Source organism: Sprattus sprattus, assembly GCF_963457725.1.
Source record: "Sprattus sprattus genome assembly, chromosome: 1".
Lineage (NCBI taxonomy): Eukaryota > Metazoa > Chordata > Actinopteri > Clupeiformes > Clupeidae > Sprattus > Sprattus sprattus.
Genome location: NC_137920.1, coordinates 54,844,516 through 54,861,344, shown reverse-complemented (window position 1 = coordinate 54,861,344; position 16,829 = coordinate 54,844,516). Strand labels below are relative to the sequence as shown.

The window sequence follows — 16,829 nt, the reverse complement described above, 5'->3', positions numbered from 1 at the left end:
CCTTTCTCTCTCTCTCTCTCCCCCCCCCCCCACAGGACTGCAGAAGGTCATGTAGGCCCTCCATCATAGCAGCACCCACCCCCATGCACCAATACCAACACAGGAGCTGAGCAGTGAAAGAGGGAGGACCAGCAGCCTTCAGCGGTAACAATGGCCCCTCACACAACCTCTACAGGCATCTCCCCCACACAACCAAGTGAGCCATCCTACTGTTCTCACGCTGCGGCCTTGGGTTTTCTAAGGCCTTTCTTTTAGTTTTTTTGTTTAAAGACACCAACAGCCAGCTACCCTAGCTGCTGGACATTCAACAATGAAGAAGCACTGGTTTAGAATTAAAAACAAATAAAGAAATAAATGACAGGGACCAGAATAACGTTGAATATGCAGCTATTTTGTTTTGGAATTGCATTAGCACTGTTTGTATGCATGTGTGAGGGTTCAGGGTGTGTGAGCAAGACAGAAAGAGGGTGAGAGAGAAAGCCAAACAGGGAGAGGGGGGCAGGGGAGAGTGAGAGAGAAGAGTGTGAAGGGGGGGGGGGGGGGGGGGCATAGAGAATGAGAGGGAGAGGGTGGGAGGGAGACAGTATATGTGTGTGAGAGCTGGGTGTGCTTGAGCGATGTGACCGTGAACATCAGGCCACAGCCATCAGTCAGCACAGCCTCTTCATAAATCCTTAACACTCACACCACACTCCCTTTTTCACCCAATCCTCTCTCTCTCTCTCTCGCTCTCGCTCTCGCTCTCTCTCTCTCTCTCTCTCTCTCTCTCTCTCTCTCTCTCTCTCTCTCTCTCTCTCTCTCTCTCTCACTCTCTCACTCTCTCTCTCTCTCTCTCACACACACACACACACACACACTTCAACTTAAACATGACGGCCTGCTCCTGCACTCCCTCCCCATACCTCCTGGTTCCCCATAGAAGCCCCCTGTTCCAATGCCCAACCCTGTCCTTTCCCCTCTGTTGAGAGAGAGGGATGGCCAAAGAAAAGAAAGGATGAGGAGGAGAAAAAGCATAGAGGGAGTAAGGGCAGGATTAATGAGGAACATTCTTCTCTCTTGTCTCAGCTTGACAAAAGGACAGAGATATATTTAAGCACAGAGAAAGGAGAGGAGAGGAGAGAGGGCATGGAAATGAGGAAGGAGAAAAGGGCAAAGTGACAGGAAAAACAAACAACACAAAGTCAGTCAGAAGAGGAAAAAATCTGTTTGTGTGTGTGTGAGAAAGAAAGAAAGAGGGTGTGTGTGTGAGTGAGCCAGAGAGAGAGAGTGTGTGTGTGTCAGAGAGAGAGAGGAATATTCAGCGCATATCTTCAGAGAGAGAGAAGCGTGAAAGGCAGTTGTTCAAGAGGGATTAGGCGGCTGACGAGCAGATTCTGCGAATGGCAAAAAGTAGCACCGCTAATTAAAGTTTGGGTGTGTGCGCGACTGTGTGTGAGAGCGGGTGTCTGAACGCAAGTGTGAATGTGTGTGTGTGTGTGTGTGTGTGTGTGTGTGTGTGTGTGAGAGTGAGAGAGAGAGAGAGAGCAAGAAAAAAAGAGACAGAGAGAAAGAGAAGGGGTAGAGTGAGAAGGAGAGAAAGAAATAGAGAGAAGCCTGTGACAGAGGGAGAGATAATTATGTATGGTAAAGGACTTGGCAGGGACGGCACACTGTGCAGTGCATAGCAGTACTCACCGTGCCTCATCATGCGTGGAGCCCAGGCTCATTGGAGCCATAAAATTTACCAGCTTACTGTGGATGTGGAACCTGTTTCAGACAAATACATGCCATCAGTCAGAGGATTCAAAAACAAACAGCCATCAGATTATATCAAATTAGTGCCAATAGAATTATTTGTATCCCTCCCCCGAATGTGTGTGTGTGTGTCTGTGTCTGTATGTGTGTGTTCTTTTGTGTGTGTGAAATAAAACAAAATAAAAAACTGGTACATGAATAGCTGACCTTACACCCCCCACCCAAACAGGAAAAAACAACAGCATCATTAGATTCTCACTCCCCCTCGTCAGGAAAGGGTTAATTTATGAGAATCAATCAAAGCGTTTCAGGGGGCGGGAAACAAAGTGGAAATGAGAAAATTGACCACAGCACACACACAGAGACAGAATTTCCTATTAACAGACACAGATTATTTGTCAGGAGTAAATTGAAAACGGGGAGGATGACGAGGAGAACAGATAAGATAAACTGCCTGAATGCTTCCATCATTTACATAATGCATGTGGAAGACCGGGCGCTTGAGCTAAAGGCTCTGTCAGGAAAAGAAATGCAATTAAGGCGCGGGTTTTAACAGACATCAATTTATGCTCCGAAAACACTCGTACTCCTTCCACACGCCCAAGACCTCCATTAGTGGAACTCAGAGTGGTCAGTTTCTTTTATATCAGGGCGATAATGTTGGCTTTGCCAAAAGCAGAGTCTATTGGTTTTTTTCTATGGGCTTCCTGGCATTTCTATGGGCTTCTCGGCATATCTATGAGCTTCTTGGCATTTCTATGAGCTTCTTGGCATTTCTATGGGCTTCTAGGCAATTATATGGGCCTCTTTGTATTTCTATGGGCTTCCTGGCATTTCTACGGGCTTCTTGGTATTTCGTAACGCCATTGACTTGGTACTGTGACGATAAAGCCTCCACGCCTCTTATCACCTGATTTTTCGTCCCTTGCTGGCCTTGGTGTCGACTTTCTTCTTGATCTTACTGCGCAGCTTCTGAATGGCCAGCCACTGCCTGTGCAAAGGGGAGAAAGACAACCAGTCATGAGCACAGCACACTCTCAGACTCCTAGCAGCAATGAGGATGTAACACAGCACACTCTCAAACTCCTAGCAGCAATGAGGATGTAACACAGCACACTCTCAGACTCCTAGCAGCAATGAGGATGTAACACAGCACACTCTCAGACTCCTAGCAGCAATGAGGATGTAACACAGCACACTCTCAGACTCCTAGCAGCAATGAGGATGTAACACAGCACACCCTCAAGACTCCTCGCAGCAATGAGGATGCTACTCACAGCTTAACAGCTAAATTGACTATAGTATGGACACAGCTTAATGGCATTATAAGTATGGTATACTCTATAATATAATACATTTACAGACTCAGGACAGTCAGGGGTGCAACATAACACTTAAGTTAGGAGTATGATGAGCTGACACCAGTACATATGGAATACATGAAAACTGGGTCCACTGACACCCAAAGAGACAGACGGATGAAGTCAGAGAGGTAAATCAATTAGACTGACCAGCAAAAGGTCAGAAAGCTTACCTGCCCATTGCCACCTGGTCATTGGGATCAGCTGCATTTGTCTTGCGCTCTATAAGCTCGCGAAGAAGCTGAAAGAGGGAGGAAAAACGTGTTATTAGGTTGCCCAGAATTTTGACATAAAGGCCGAGCTAACAGTGACTGCAAGAGGTCTGCTTTTAAGTAGGCACCTTCTGCTTTTAAATATTGCATACTACTGTAAGGAAATGACCATCATGACATCACAAGCAACTTTTGCCATTTGCCAGCAACGTTTTTTTGGCCATCATCCAGCACACGAGATTGAGAGGTGTCAGGGGTGGAAATGGTTACCAGTCCGACTCTGCTGGAAATGAGATCTGCACTCCCCTCTCTCCCCTTGTCTGGCCTCCACCTGACACACACAGCTGGTAAAGAGTGACACCTTTATTATCAACAGAGCAGAGGGGCCCTATTTATCTGGCCCATTCCCCAAATCTCCACAGCGGCAGCCGATCCATCAGTTTATCAGCACCACTTCATCAGTGTCAGCCGGGCATCCCGACACCAATCTACTGACCTGAGATCTGCGGCTCTGCCAGAGGCATCCCACTAGCAGCCTGCCTACCTGCCTGCCCCTGACTCGGCAGTTGGCGGGCACGTACGAGCGGAATGGAGAGGAATTTCTCAAGGCAGGGAAATAGTGGGCCCAAAAATACACACACTAGCACTCAAAACACACATATATGTACAGTGTGGCCTATGGGAAGTGCTGGTTGTAACATACATGCGTTCTAGATTTCCATAAGAATCTAACCTTATTCGTAGGGCTATTAAACCCCAGCTCAATCATGCAGACGTGTGCACGGCTTACACAGAAACAGTAGGACTATTAGAGGCTGCTGAGGAAGCACTGCACCCCAAAAAAGGTAGGCACATTTACCAATAGTACCAAGTATTTCATGCATCTGAATTCTTCACCAACTTTGTTTAAACTAAATAGTCAGTAGGCCTTTCAACTGGCCTTTATAGCAAAACACATGTTTCAGCTAGGATAAGGATAAACTTACTGTAAGCAACTTGATATAGCATTAGTTAATTTTACCATAATCTCTGAATTCCTAATACAGTTATTTAGTCAGGGGTTCTTCTGTATCACCAGTGGATACTATATTAGCTTCAGCTCTGGAGTTCCCAAAATGTAATGGTACGATTTTCCTATGCACTTAGGCTTTAAACCATCTCTTTTTTTTAAACTTAAAATCAGTTATTCATTTTCTATGCAAGAATTGCAGTTTTGTTAGTAGACTTTGTTCAACTGGCACACTGTTTTCCTGTAATAATATTTGCAGTAATTTTCATCTTTCTCCAGTATAAAGACCTTCATAACGTGCAGGTATTATTTCACTAATATCAGCTGTGCTCGAGACACATAGGATGAAAATGGTTATGGTATTTAGTAGACGCTTTTGTCCAAAGTGACTTAAAATAAGAGCACAATATAGCAAAATGCGTATAACAATATTGTATATCAAAGAAAAATTCACAATAATAAGTATAATAATAAAAAAATGTGCCACAACAAATACATTGGAATGATAAATAAGTAGGTTTCTTTTACTACCAAAGTACCACTCATGACAATAGTAATTTGATTGTCATGATAATTTCCATCTCTTGCAGCAGAGAAAAGACAACAGACGTTTTTTAGAGAAACAACGTGTCGAGTCCTTACATCTCAATAAGTTACATTACACCCAATGAATGGAGCCTCATTTTGAACTGTGACAGTGAGATGGAGCTCTTATTACCTGGTGATAAAAGTCACTGTCGTCAAAGATCTCTTCGTCCAGATCTTTGAGATGTGCGTTGGCCTTCAGCATGGCCTGCTCCACTGCCTGGAGGAAACAAGACGAGAGGGAAATTAAACCCACTCTGGTGATACAGAGACTCATGCTCTACACAGACAGAAACATTAGAAAGAACCAGTCTTTTATGTCACAGTTTGAAACATAACACGGTAAACTTGCACAGGTTCTCGATCTGGTTGCCAGCACAGCTTTCACACATTAGTTGGATGCCAGGTTAATGTAGTTCAAACTGTTGTCGTTGGTAAGCAGATTCTATTAAGATACATGCGGTCTCATCAAAGCACTACTTGGTGTCTTTAGCATAAGCTGTGCGTGAAGATAAACAGACGCTAGACAATAGTCCTGGTGCAATATCTGTTTTCATCTCTCCCTCCATCTCCATCTCGTTCTCTCTCTCTCTTTCGCTCGCTCTCTTCTCACCTCATTTTCAGTAGTAGGAGTCTCAACAACAGGTGTGGTGATCTCAGGCTTGCCGAGGACTCGGAACTGGGACCGCCGAGTCTGCGTGCGGCTGACCAACCTCTCCTTATCCATCAACACATGCTCAACCTGCGTTAGAATGCTCCGGTCAAATGACCCAAAGCCCTGCACAAGAGAGAGAAGAGCAAAAAGGACAGATTAGACTAACAATACCTGAGTTAATAGAAAATTAAAGCAATTAACGAAACATGTATGGAATACAAAGGTTTGAGATTTCTAGTGGCCATCACTTTTTCCACAAAAGAAAATCCTGGGTCTTACCTTGGTGGTCTTGCCCATGGTAAGGCGCGTCTTGTCGTACCACTTTTGCAGGGTGTTGTTGCGGTAGGGCTCAAAATTTGCAAAGCGCTTGGCCATGATTTCAGGGTACTCTGACATTTCCAATTTCCGCTTGGGGGGGACTCCATTTTGCGCATCCTTTGTCTTCTCCTCACCTTCATCACTTTCATCGTCTAACTCCTCATCCAGATCACTATCCTCCATGGCTTTACTGTGCATGACAAATAAAAACACTGGATTTGGGTCTGTAAAATCCCACGTCCAAAGCCATCCTAAGACCAGTACTAGCACCGATACTGAGAGCAACAAATGATGTGCCTCTTTTAAGAAAAACTCAGAATAAACAGTTAATCATGCCTTAATGCCATAGTAGACCACTTGGTTATTGGTCAGGCTTGTAGTACCTCTTGCTGTCTGCACTCCATGCCTTGCCCTGAGCGATGGGCCTGGTCTCCACATTCTGGTGCAGGAGAAGGTCCTGGAGATCAAGCAGAGACCTCTGTAAGGCCTTCAACGCTTTATGACCTGGGACATTTGAAGGGAGATTATAACAACTTAAACATTGCAGACATCTTCATTATCATCTCATCTTCTTTCTGCAATTCAAGTTTATGCAGAGAAAAACAAGAGTGAAAACCCACATACAGTCTTCATTTTGATGTCAGCATAACCCAACACCAGCCCTTGACAATGGCAATGTGCTCAGGCTGTACTTCACACGTTCTCCGCCACCTACAACTCACACATTCTTTCAGCACCTTCGTCAGTGCGTAAGTCACAACACACAATGCAAATGTGGACCAATCCGGACTGCGTTTCCCAGAAGACTCATTGAGCAACCACCAGAGTAACCGTGGAGAGAGGGTGCTTAAAATGATCGAGACCATCATTTAACGATGGAAGATGTTCAAACAACGCTTTCGGAAAAACCCACCGCGGCAGGGACAATAAACAATGGGAAAAACTGTACACAGATAAACCAACAGACTCAGTAACTGTTCCAGGCCACCAACCCCCCCTGTCTCCTTGTCTCCGGTAATGAATGCTATGCTTTCCTATAGCTGCATTAGGTAGACCTAATCAACGACTTGATAATTTCTCTATTGATGATTTGAGCAACGCTATTCAACACTCGATCACCACACTCCCTCCTATTCACAATCCCCCATCAATTAAAGCACGTTTGTCACTTCAAACATTTCTAATAACCCTTGAGCGAAAGTACACCACCTCCTCCCATTTGACGTGTCAGCATTTATTAAGTTCCCATATTTAATGTGGGACCATTACGATTCAGCCCCTGACTGCCTTCCATGGCAGGAGAGAGGGTGGGTACAGAACACACACACACACACACACACTAGTCCTGCCATCTTCAACACTAATCAAAAGTACACTGGCACAGCCAACCTCCCTCCCTCCTGCTCATAATGCGCGCTGCTAAAGATTCAGGAGGAAGGCTGCACATCAATCACTCGCTTCCCTTTTATACCTACGCAATAAATATGTAAATGAAGACGAGCCAGGCCTCTGCAAGCTTTCAGATCTGCTCCCGTTTAAAAAAAAAAAAAGAAGAAAAAAATGGAAAGACATGGAGGGGGGTGGAGGACGGCGGAGGGGGACACAAAAGTATTAATTGCCCGTGGCCAGAAGAATCCTATTAACTGCGGCGGTTATAAAACTGCCAGTGATTTTCACCAAGGTGGGGAGCAGTGGAGGTGGGATCACCTTTAACATTAACTCACCACAACAGTCAAATGTTTAGCAATAGTCATCCCCCCACCCTGCAAAATTATCTACAGAGGTCTTCCCAAAACAAACTGAACCCTATGTGCCCTGAACGCACAGGTAAATGGCTTACATCTTTGAAGCCAATTCCAACGTTTGAAAAATTACACTGGTAAGCACGTATGTGTCACAGGGAATGGAATACATTCACTGCGGTTACATGTATTCAAATTTCTGGCTTTAGAATAGATATGAACAACGGTAGCAGGTGCCCGCTTGTAAACATTCCACATTTGATTTAAACAGAGGCGGCCAATGATTCGAAAAATATAAAATCAGCTTTTCTCCATAGAGACAGTGGCCCACGGTCTGAGTTATGTGTGGGTGCCTATTTGACTTTTGTCTCTACAATATGTATTTAAAAAAGAAAAAAACATGAGACAACCAAGCTGCATGCCTTCCAAAAATCACAGAGAGCAAGCCCATACAGTGTGATGCCGTGCAGCTAACAGATGTACTGGAGAACAGAACCAAGTCTTTTTTATATATGTGACAAAACTAAAAATAAGACATCACTCACTGTTCTTTAGGGCTCCTGAAAACTCTGCACCTCCCTTGTTTTTAAACTCTGGGAAGGTCTGTGGCTGTGGAAGCTCATTGGCTGTGGCCAGAGCTTTCTGAATCTTGATTCTTCCCTCCAGAAGCTGATCCCAAAGAGCTGTAGAACGAGAAAGCAAGATTGAGTGTCACTGAGGATTCACTGAAGGAGTCCTTCTAGTTATATAAGAGACTGAAGACAGTAAGACATACCCAGCTGATTTTTCACAGCCATTCCCTTTTGCACTTCTTCAGCAACCTTCTCTTTAGAAAATGTCATCACAGCATCAGCATCTTCCATATCATCCTCGTCGTCATCTTCCTCATCATCATCATCATCCTCCTCTTCCGAATCCCCAGCACTGTCTCCATCTTCATCTCCGCTATCTCCTTCTTCTTCACTCACTCCAAGATCATCCATTCCCTCAGTAAGTTTGCGAAAATCTGTCTCTTTTGGAAATGTGATCTCAGTACTTTTCAGTTTTGTGGCCAGCTTTCCCTTCACCGGGGCATCCTCATCACTGTTTATACTTTCTTCATGATCCTCTTCCTCCTCTTCTCCCATATCCTCCTCATCATCATCATCCGCAAGGTCATCTTCCAATTCATCACTGTCACCACCTTCATCACCATCCTCCTCCTCCTCATCTGCATTGCATAAAAACCACATTCAATTTTGTTACCATCACTGAGATCTTCACAATAAATTAGAAATTAAAAACAAGAGAGAACTCAAAACATCTCCATACTTAAAGGCAGAGCACATTTCATATTTCAATACTAACTAACTTTAAGCATAAACTGATAAGTGTAGAACAATTAGCAAGTACGTTTTTCCCTACATTTAATTACATCTGATAAAAACATGGATGTGATTAAGACTGCACGCTTACCTGATCCTGCAACTAGTTTCTGCAGTTCTTTACGAGATGTCGCCTTTCCTGCATAACGCCGATCAGTTTCCTCCAATATGTGAGTACTACGCTTTCTAAGACCAACAACTGAAGTGTGGTCATCTTCTTCATTACCCTCGTCGAACTTCTCTGTCACCTTGGCTTTGGTGGCTGCAAAAGTGAGGAAAACATCTGGATGAATGTCACAGCATTTAGCGTATTAGGAATGGAGGGTGTTAGATTTAAACTGCTGTGCCAAAGCTGTTACACAATTTAAAAGGACATGAACGTTGCAAAACAGTTCGAGCCAACTGAAGGAATACATGTGAGCATTCAGAAGGTGTACTCTTCTGTTTATTTAAACCATCTTACACACACACACACACAGACAGACAGACAGACAGACAGACAGACAGACAGACAGACAGACAGACAGACACACAGACACACACACACACACACACACACACACACACACACACACACACACACACACACACACACACACACACACACACACACACACCTCAACAACTTTACTTTCATTGACAATGACGGACACCCGAGCCTTGTTTACGTTCTTCTAACAAGCTAGCTAATGTTCGCTGGCTATCTAGTGTTCAAATCGGTGCACTACCGACTGCATATAGCCGACACTCAGAAAAGAAGTGTACAGGTGGTGTAAAATATCAGGATTTGCCAAAATAGCCCAACTAGGTTTGCTCTCTCCTGTGCCCTTCTAGCTGATTATGTCCATGCTAACACGTACACACATGCCACACGCCATGCCTGTGGAGTTGATGCAGCATGGTGGACCATCAAACGGATATATCTCTATATATTTTTAAAAACAGTACTACCGAATAGCTAGTTTCTATCGTATATAGAATCTTACCCTCATCTTCGTCGTCCTCTGGATCCGTGAACTTAGGTAATGGGTTTAATAGATCTTCTAACTGTTGCGATATAGAGGAAGCCATCTTCGTCTTCTCCAGATTGAGAAGGCTTCACTATGCAACTTCTTTGCGCATTTTCGCCACCAACTGGAGTGGAGTGTACAATGCAGTGGCCCATTAGACAAGCTTCCATGGTAGTCTCTTTTTCTGCGATAGTAGCCTAGATACAAAATAACATCAGAATAGAATACCACAGCTTGTTTTTGCAGTCGTTAGCCACCTCAGCTACGAGTTATACTACTCTTTTAATAAGTCTATAACATGGCATAGGTTTAGGTAACACTAACGATGTTCAGACTCCTCGTAGCCAACGCTTTGGTCTTTGAATTCTTTATCTCAGGTAGGCCAGCTCTTCATCCAAAGCGTGAGCATGTTTTTGAGGCTTTTATTTCCTGCACATTTTCCCTGTATTTCGGTTAAAAATCAATCAGCCGTGACAAATGTAGTATACCACCGTGCAGCTAACCTGTTTGTGCGTTTAGAAAAATAACCCCTAAACCCAGTAGACCTAGGCTACTGTATTATTTTTAATTGGTTAAATAAAAAGGACCTTGTAGCAATGCAGTAACATAGGGTGATTTCAATTTAGCGTTGGCCTTAAGAGAATTTCAAACATTCTATTGATCTAATTTCTTTACACCTATTTAAGCCTTTTTCTTTTGATGCAATTATATATGACATAAGCACGAACATTATTAGAAAAAAAGAAAACATATAATCAATATTAAACTAAAATGTTTATTAAACCGGCTCATACTGTAGTAGCTGATAGCATCAGTATGTGGAGAATTAAAAAAAAAAATGTTGACATTTCCAAAATCTTCGTGCTTTATTTACTATCAGCCATAGACTGGTGACCTTGAAATAAAAAAGGAACAAACTGTGTAAAAAAAAAACTCATAATTTATTGTGCTGCAGTTTTTGGTGTCTGTCTGATATTTGCCCTCCCCTGGTATTATATTCACATACTAGCATAGTGAAATCATACAACCAAAATTACAAGTAAGCCTAGAACACATACAAAAGTTTGGTTGGTGCTTGAAACATTCCCCAGTGGCAAGAGGCCATTAGCAATACTAATATGTCCAACCCCTGAAGAGAATGCTCGTAAACAACAGTTCATGTCAACTACACAGCATAGCTGAGACATTTTAGAAGGTAGACTTCATTTTACAATTCAAGTTGTTTGATCATAAATAAAGGGTTTACAGTTCTCTGAAAGACATCCATGTGAAGGCGAAACGTCTGAGATTTTGGTGGACTAAACAAAAAAAGGATTTACAGACATGGTACAGTATGGTCAGTCCTAAGGACTGTGTGTTGGTTTTCAAGTGTCAGTCTTTATTGTTAGTCAGCAAAGTCTCGTGCGCATTAATGTCATTTATAAGACACCTAAGCTGCCTAACCAGTATTACATCCAACCTTTAAAGTCTGCAACAGCCTCCATCACATGCCTTTGTTAAATGCAAATCCATAGACCATTAACCAGCAAAGGACTACAGTATAGTTCCATTGTTGCGAGCTGCAACAATTAAGTCTTTATTACAGAAACACATCATATAAATACAACAATCAAGATGGTGGATAAAATGGCCAGCTTGTAATAATTTCTCTAATGAATAAATACAAATAATTAATTAATGACATAAATAATAAATAATCACATAAATAAATCTGAATATTTAAATAACAACAGAACAATAAAAATAGTCCAGGCCCTATGTTCTGGGCCAGTGTAGAGTGCCATTGCCTTTCTTCTTCTTCTTCTTCTTCTTCTTCTTCTTGCTCTGTGTGCATCCCCGGCTACCAGACAGTGCCTTCGCTCATCTCTGAGGACGTGTGTGAGAGCTGGTTGCTGTACCCGCTGCCGTTAAGAGACAGGGACGTGAAGGGCGTGCCAGGGCCACACATCTCACTGGAGATGCTCTGCATGGAAGCGGGGCCGCTGGGCTCCGGACTTGGCGAGTCCCTGGCATGCTGCGAGATGATGTCTGTGTAGCACGACACGTCACCGGACGGATGGTGCCCAGGGTGTTGGTGCTCCATGCTCCCCAGAGGGGTGCCCGCGGGGCCCGAGGAGGGTGCGTAGCCCAGGTCCCCCGGGGTCTGTGCTTGTGATGATGGGGGACCCTGAGGGTAGTATTCGTAATTAGCCCCGGGGCCGTAGTACTCACCTTGATAATCTGTGGAGATGAAAAGAGTGTCAAATTAAGAGGGGAATAATTGTATGGAAGCTGATTTTGGGGGTAGCCAGTGTTTTCCAAGCCAAACTGTGTACACAATTGCAATTTCAGGCTACTTTATCAGCTTATAGGCATGGAGATGACAGATAAAAACAACATAGAAAATCACATTGTACAAATAAAGGACTTCATTTGGGATTTCTTAATTGGGAATTAAATTAATTAACAGATGGTTTAATTTAAAAGTTATGCCCATGTAAAGCATTAGCCACAAGTGCAGTGTTTATAATTAAAAATAGGCAGGAGTAAACTCAGGTAGACTAATTATGTTCGATTTTATTGGTTCGTTTTTATAAGCTATTTGAGGTGAAAATGGCTGCTGAAACTCGCCAGCCTCAAATGGCACTGAACCATTTAAATACATATATAATACCATTGTGTAGCATTATTGCAAGTGTCAATGTACGACTGGGAAAAAATGCAGCATACCTCCGTAAGAATAATGTGCGTTCGGCATGAGTTCACCAGGCTCTAACCGGTCCATCAACGTCCGCATCCTTCGAGGACTGCGGAAAAAAAGATGCCTCCTGGTACTCAAAGCACTGAGCTGCTTCATTCGTCGTTCTTTTGATCTCCTGTTCTGGAACCAAACCTGTGTTTCCAAAGAAAGAAAGAAAGAAAATGGTATGAATAGAGAACCCCCAAACGAGACAGAAATATAAGCACATGAAGCCTCAAATAGAAAACAACGAACGTGTAATTTGCGTTTTGAAAGAAGGATAAAACGATCAAAACATAAGTCTACGCATACATAGGCCTATATAAGTCAAGTAATGTCAGAAGAACACATATCAGGGTAGTTTGTGCGTCACGTTTATAGTCACATTGTTCTCTCTTGATATTAAGGCTAGTCTATTCATTCTTTAGCCTTGTCCTTTTTTTCTTCAGCTTGAAGCAGGTCTGAATTGATGCGAGATTTTAGCCCATTATGTGGAGCTAGAGAGGACACACAGGACTGAAGTTAATTTGTATAAACCTGACGAGATTACGCTAACAATCCCAGATCGACATTCGATAGGCTTTTACTCCTACTGACATCAGGCAAGGACCAGAATGAATAAACCAGTGTCACCCTTGACGATAGGTTGGGCGTCTGACGTCCAATCAGCATCCAATCTACATTTTCAAGGTTATTTGGGCAAAATGACTTATCAGGTAAATGCAACAGCAACCCATCAGTTTCAGCACGGCCTGTGCGAGTGGGTTGCGAAAATTAGGTGTCATATCTCACGTCGTTTTCATGACAACATATTAAAAAGCAGGTTCCTCTATGCTAGGAACGTCAGCACGCAGCCTAGCACACATTTTAACGTAACTGTTTTCTACAATGACCAACATAGGCCTATAGGTTGGTGTGGAAAACCCATTGATGTAATTTCATATCTCTGATTAATGGTCAATCCAGTAGGCCAATGTCTTGAAAACACATACTGACAATGTAGTCCTTTGGCAAACGAAGGATGTCGGTAGACTAAATAGCCTTGCCTGAATAACTCTCATGTTGAGTCCAGTTTCCTGCGCGAGCTGCTCTCGAATGTGCCTGGTAGGCTTTGGTGTGGCCGTAAAAGCAGCTTTTAGGGTCTCGAGCTGTTTTGCTTTGATGGTGGTTCGAGGCCCTCGTCGTTTTGTTCCCGTGTTCTGTTCTTCGTTCTCATTGTTGCAGGGTTCCTTGTCTGATAAATGTCCTATTTCAGAGTCCTTCCCGTCATCTTGTGGATCTTGGGAGTCTGGGGATAGGCTTGGGTCACTGCATGTCGTAACTGGTATATGAAACAAAATGTATTATTATTTTTTGACTTTTTCCCATTTTTTTTTTCATGCACAAATACGTTATAGTGAGCATATACGACACGTTACTTTAAGCATGTCTTCCAAATCTATTCCTCATTCTAAATACCATAATTGTCTCTAGCCTAGACTAGAATGAAAAGAATACAACTGCAATAAATGTACAATAATAATAACAACAACAACAACATTATTATTATGATTTTTAATAATAATAACAATAATAATCATACGGGTGCTCGCTTTTGTGTCCCTCAATTTGTAATTTAGACAGACAATTTTCTAATGTATTTTCACATAGTGTTTTAGCAATGGCAACATGTAGGATGATTTTTCTTTTAGGCCATGGCAAAAAAAATGGAAATCGTTTTGGCTAATGCCTTTCTATTATTCAGGTGAAAACAGACCACGTGTGGTCTAGACTACAATGATTATTATTATTTGAGGTTAATAAACCAATTTTCGTAGATCAAGGTATAGTGTCTTTTAATTTGATTTTCTATGGCTTACCTGAGAGAAGGGTGGTTTCTTTGCCGATGCTGCTACTCAAGTAGTCCTCTTTACACATGAATTTATAATCATCTAAGATGTATAATTCTTCGCCCGTTGAAAGCTGTTTGTTGCATATTATGCAGGTGAAACAGTTCAAGTGAAAAACTTTGTTCCTTGCTTTGCGAACCAAATCGTTGGGCAAGATTCCTTGTGCACAACCTCCACATTTGGTTCCATATCTCCTGCAAGATATTTCAGAAATATCACAATTACAAAGGGCTTTCAAACGTAACAAAAAGACAATGAGAAAAGGGCGGACGCAAATATTACAGCCACAGCAAGAGATTCCCCGATGCTCTACATGTTAACAAATGTTAATAATTAAACAAAGCCTACAGATTGTCATCATTGTTTTACCACGATTTAACAAAACAGTTGAGATCACCATGCGGTCCTCAATATTTGCAGTACATTGCGGGGTGCATTCATTTGTTGTTTCAAAACATTTGTGTTTTTTTTTTAATAAGTTTACTCTAGCCTATATCCTATTAAATCTAACAAATGATTCTAACACTCGAGATAAGGGAAACCATTGTAACTCTGCATTTATGCAAATGTAGTCATTCAAAGTTCGCAAATGTGTGCTGACTGGGTGTCTGTGATTGCTGTCTGCTGGCTTTCACTGCTAACCGATTCATTATTCAAATCCACTTATCACGTTTTCATTTGAGTTTTGGCAAACAAGCGGGTCTGCACGCTAAGATTGAGCCGAGGCGGGACACACTTCTGTCAAGACGACCTGGCATAATTCTCCTCCCCGCGGTTCGCCTGGCAGCCGTGGCTTGTAAACAATGGACTATTTCTCGAATCTGTGTTGTAACACGTTGATGTGTGTCTTTAATGTATCAGCTTTCGCATAGCATCAGCAGTGTCTTAAAATGGGGAGCAGTGAGGTCCCTTGACTCACACTAGTGTGCAGACAATTTAACAATTTGTTGAAATTTTTGCAACGCGAACGCGCGCGCGGTGTTTGTGTGTGTGTGTAACTGTGTGTGTGTGTGTGTGTGTGTGTGTGTGTGTGTGTGTGTGTGTGTGTAAAACCTCCAGGTACGTACCTAAAGAAATCATTCTTGCAGTAGAGTCTCCCCTCTCTAGAGAAGCATTTTTCTGTTAAACTGCATTTACATTCACAACACTGTACGCACTTGGCGTGCCAAGCTCTGTCCAGAACATTGAGTAAAAATCGGTCCAGGATAGGCCTCTCGCACCCAGCACAATGCACCATGTTGCACAGTCTATGTTTCGCCTGAGATGTCTTAAATGACGGTGTACTCTGGCCTTTGAAGTTCTTCCGTCACCTTATGAAGTCTCCGTCCAAAATCAAGGAAATGAGGTTCATTCAAATTATTCAGTCTGTATATCCACCTTGTTTAAATCCCCTCCGGTAGAAATACGCACAGTTGATTTGAAGACATATGGCAGGATGTCAATCGAACGAACTCAGAAGTTCCAGTTTATGAAAAAAAGACATGGAATTTAAAAACATGTGATCCCCAGATATCCAGTGCAGAGCATAGGCACGTGATCTACAGAATTGTTTCAGCTTCAAGGATGCTCAAGTCACCGACGTTGTCACCGACAAAAGAAAAACGTCAGGGCATAATTCCAGGTAATGATGGTATAAAAAACAAAAACTTGAAATGCATGTAAATCATCCAAAATCAGGGCTTCGATTCCCAAGAGCTCAGCAGTGGCTCCATGGGCCTCGGTCTCTCTCCTCGTGTCTTGGGTGGTCAAATCTCTGAAATTCTTCCTGGAGGGAGCAGGTTAGCCTTATGCTGAGCAGCATAACGTCATAGAACTGGAGAACCAATCAGGTGACGCTGCCCAAGTGACAATTACCATCCTTTGAGCGGTTTGCGGTACACCGTTTAGAGCGCAGGATAGGAACACGCGCAGTCCCTAAAATTATTGTATCGAAAAAATATGAAATAACAAGACAGTTGTAGGTTATTGGACAATGGCAAGACATAATTCAGCACAGGTTCCAAAGAATGTACGGACTATGTTTTTCATTTTTTTAATAAGCCTAAATAGCCTAATTGTAGGCCTATGAAGCCTTCTTTTTTATGTGCGTTGCAAGCAGTTTTTCTTTATGCATACAGGAAATCTCTTGAAAAGGGAGCTCTGATGTGCGGTATCTCTAATGCATCAGCAAAATGTGCTTTCGCTCAATTTTGTTTCGCTGTGACTCCGGATTCAGAGGAAATATTCAACTC

At 42.7% G+C, this 16,829-nt stretch overlaps 2 protein-coding genes across 3 annotated transcripts in view; both read right to left on the bottom strand.

The window, feature by feature from the left end:
- aatf (apoptosis antagonizing transcription factor) overlaps positions 1-10,075 on the bottom strand; it is a 12,803-nt gene extending 2,728 nt beyond the window's left edge. The window contains exons 1-12 of one of the 2 annotated variants that reach the window (XM_080839036.1): positions 9,967-10,075; positions 9,072-9,242; positions 8,392-8,826; positions 8,162-8,299; positions 6,258-6,378; positions 5,836-6,064; positions 5,515-5,679; positions 5,035-5,121; positions 3,269-3,336; positions 2,645-2,725; positions 1,675-1,746; positions 858-958 (exon numbers count right to left, since the gene is read on the bottom strand). In XM_080839036.1, the coding sequence (XP_080695162.1) occupies positions 859-958; positions 1,675-1,746; positions 2,645-2,725; positions 3,269-3,336; positions 5,035-5,121; positions 5,515-5,679; positions 5,836-6,064; positions 6,258-6,378; positions 8,162-8,299; positions 8,392-8,826; positions 9,072-9,242; positions 9,967-10,051 (1,752 nt within the window). In that variant the 5' untranslated portion in view covers positions 10,052-10,075 and the 3' untranslated portion in view covers position 858. The remainder of the gene's footprint in view (positions 1-857; positions 959-1,674; positions 1,747-2,644; positions 2,726-3,268; positions 3,337-5,034; positions 5,122-5,514; positions 5,680-5,835; positions 6,065-6,257; positions 6,379-8,161; positions 8,300-8,391; positions 8,827-9,071; positions 9,243-9,966) is intronic. The other variant, XM_080839037.1, reaches the window with a different exon arrangement.
- Positions 10,076-11,830: 1,755 nt separating this feature from the next.
- On the bottom strand, positions 11,831-15,835 carry lhx1b (LIM homeobox 1b; the record flags this gene model as incomplete). Its single annotated transcript, XM_080834729.1, has 5 exons — positions 11,831-12,210; positions 12,700-12,862; positions 13,756-14,030; positions 14,569-14,792; positions 15,666-15,835. The coding sequence occupies 5 exons, from the start codon at positions 15,833-15,835 to the stop codon at positions 11,831-11,833; spliced, it is 1,212 nt and encodes a 403-aa protein (XP_080690855.1).
- Between the last annotated feature and the right edge of the window lie 994 nt (positions 15,836-16,829).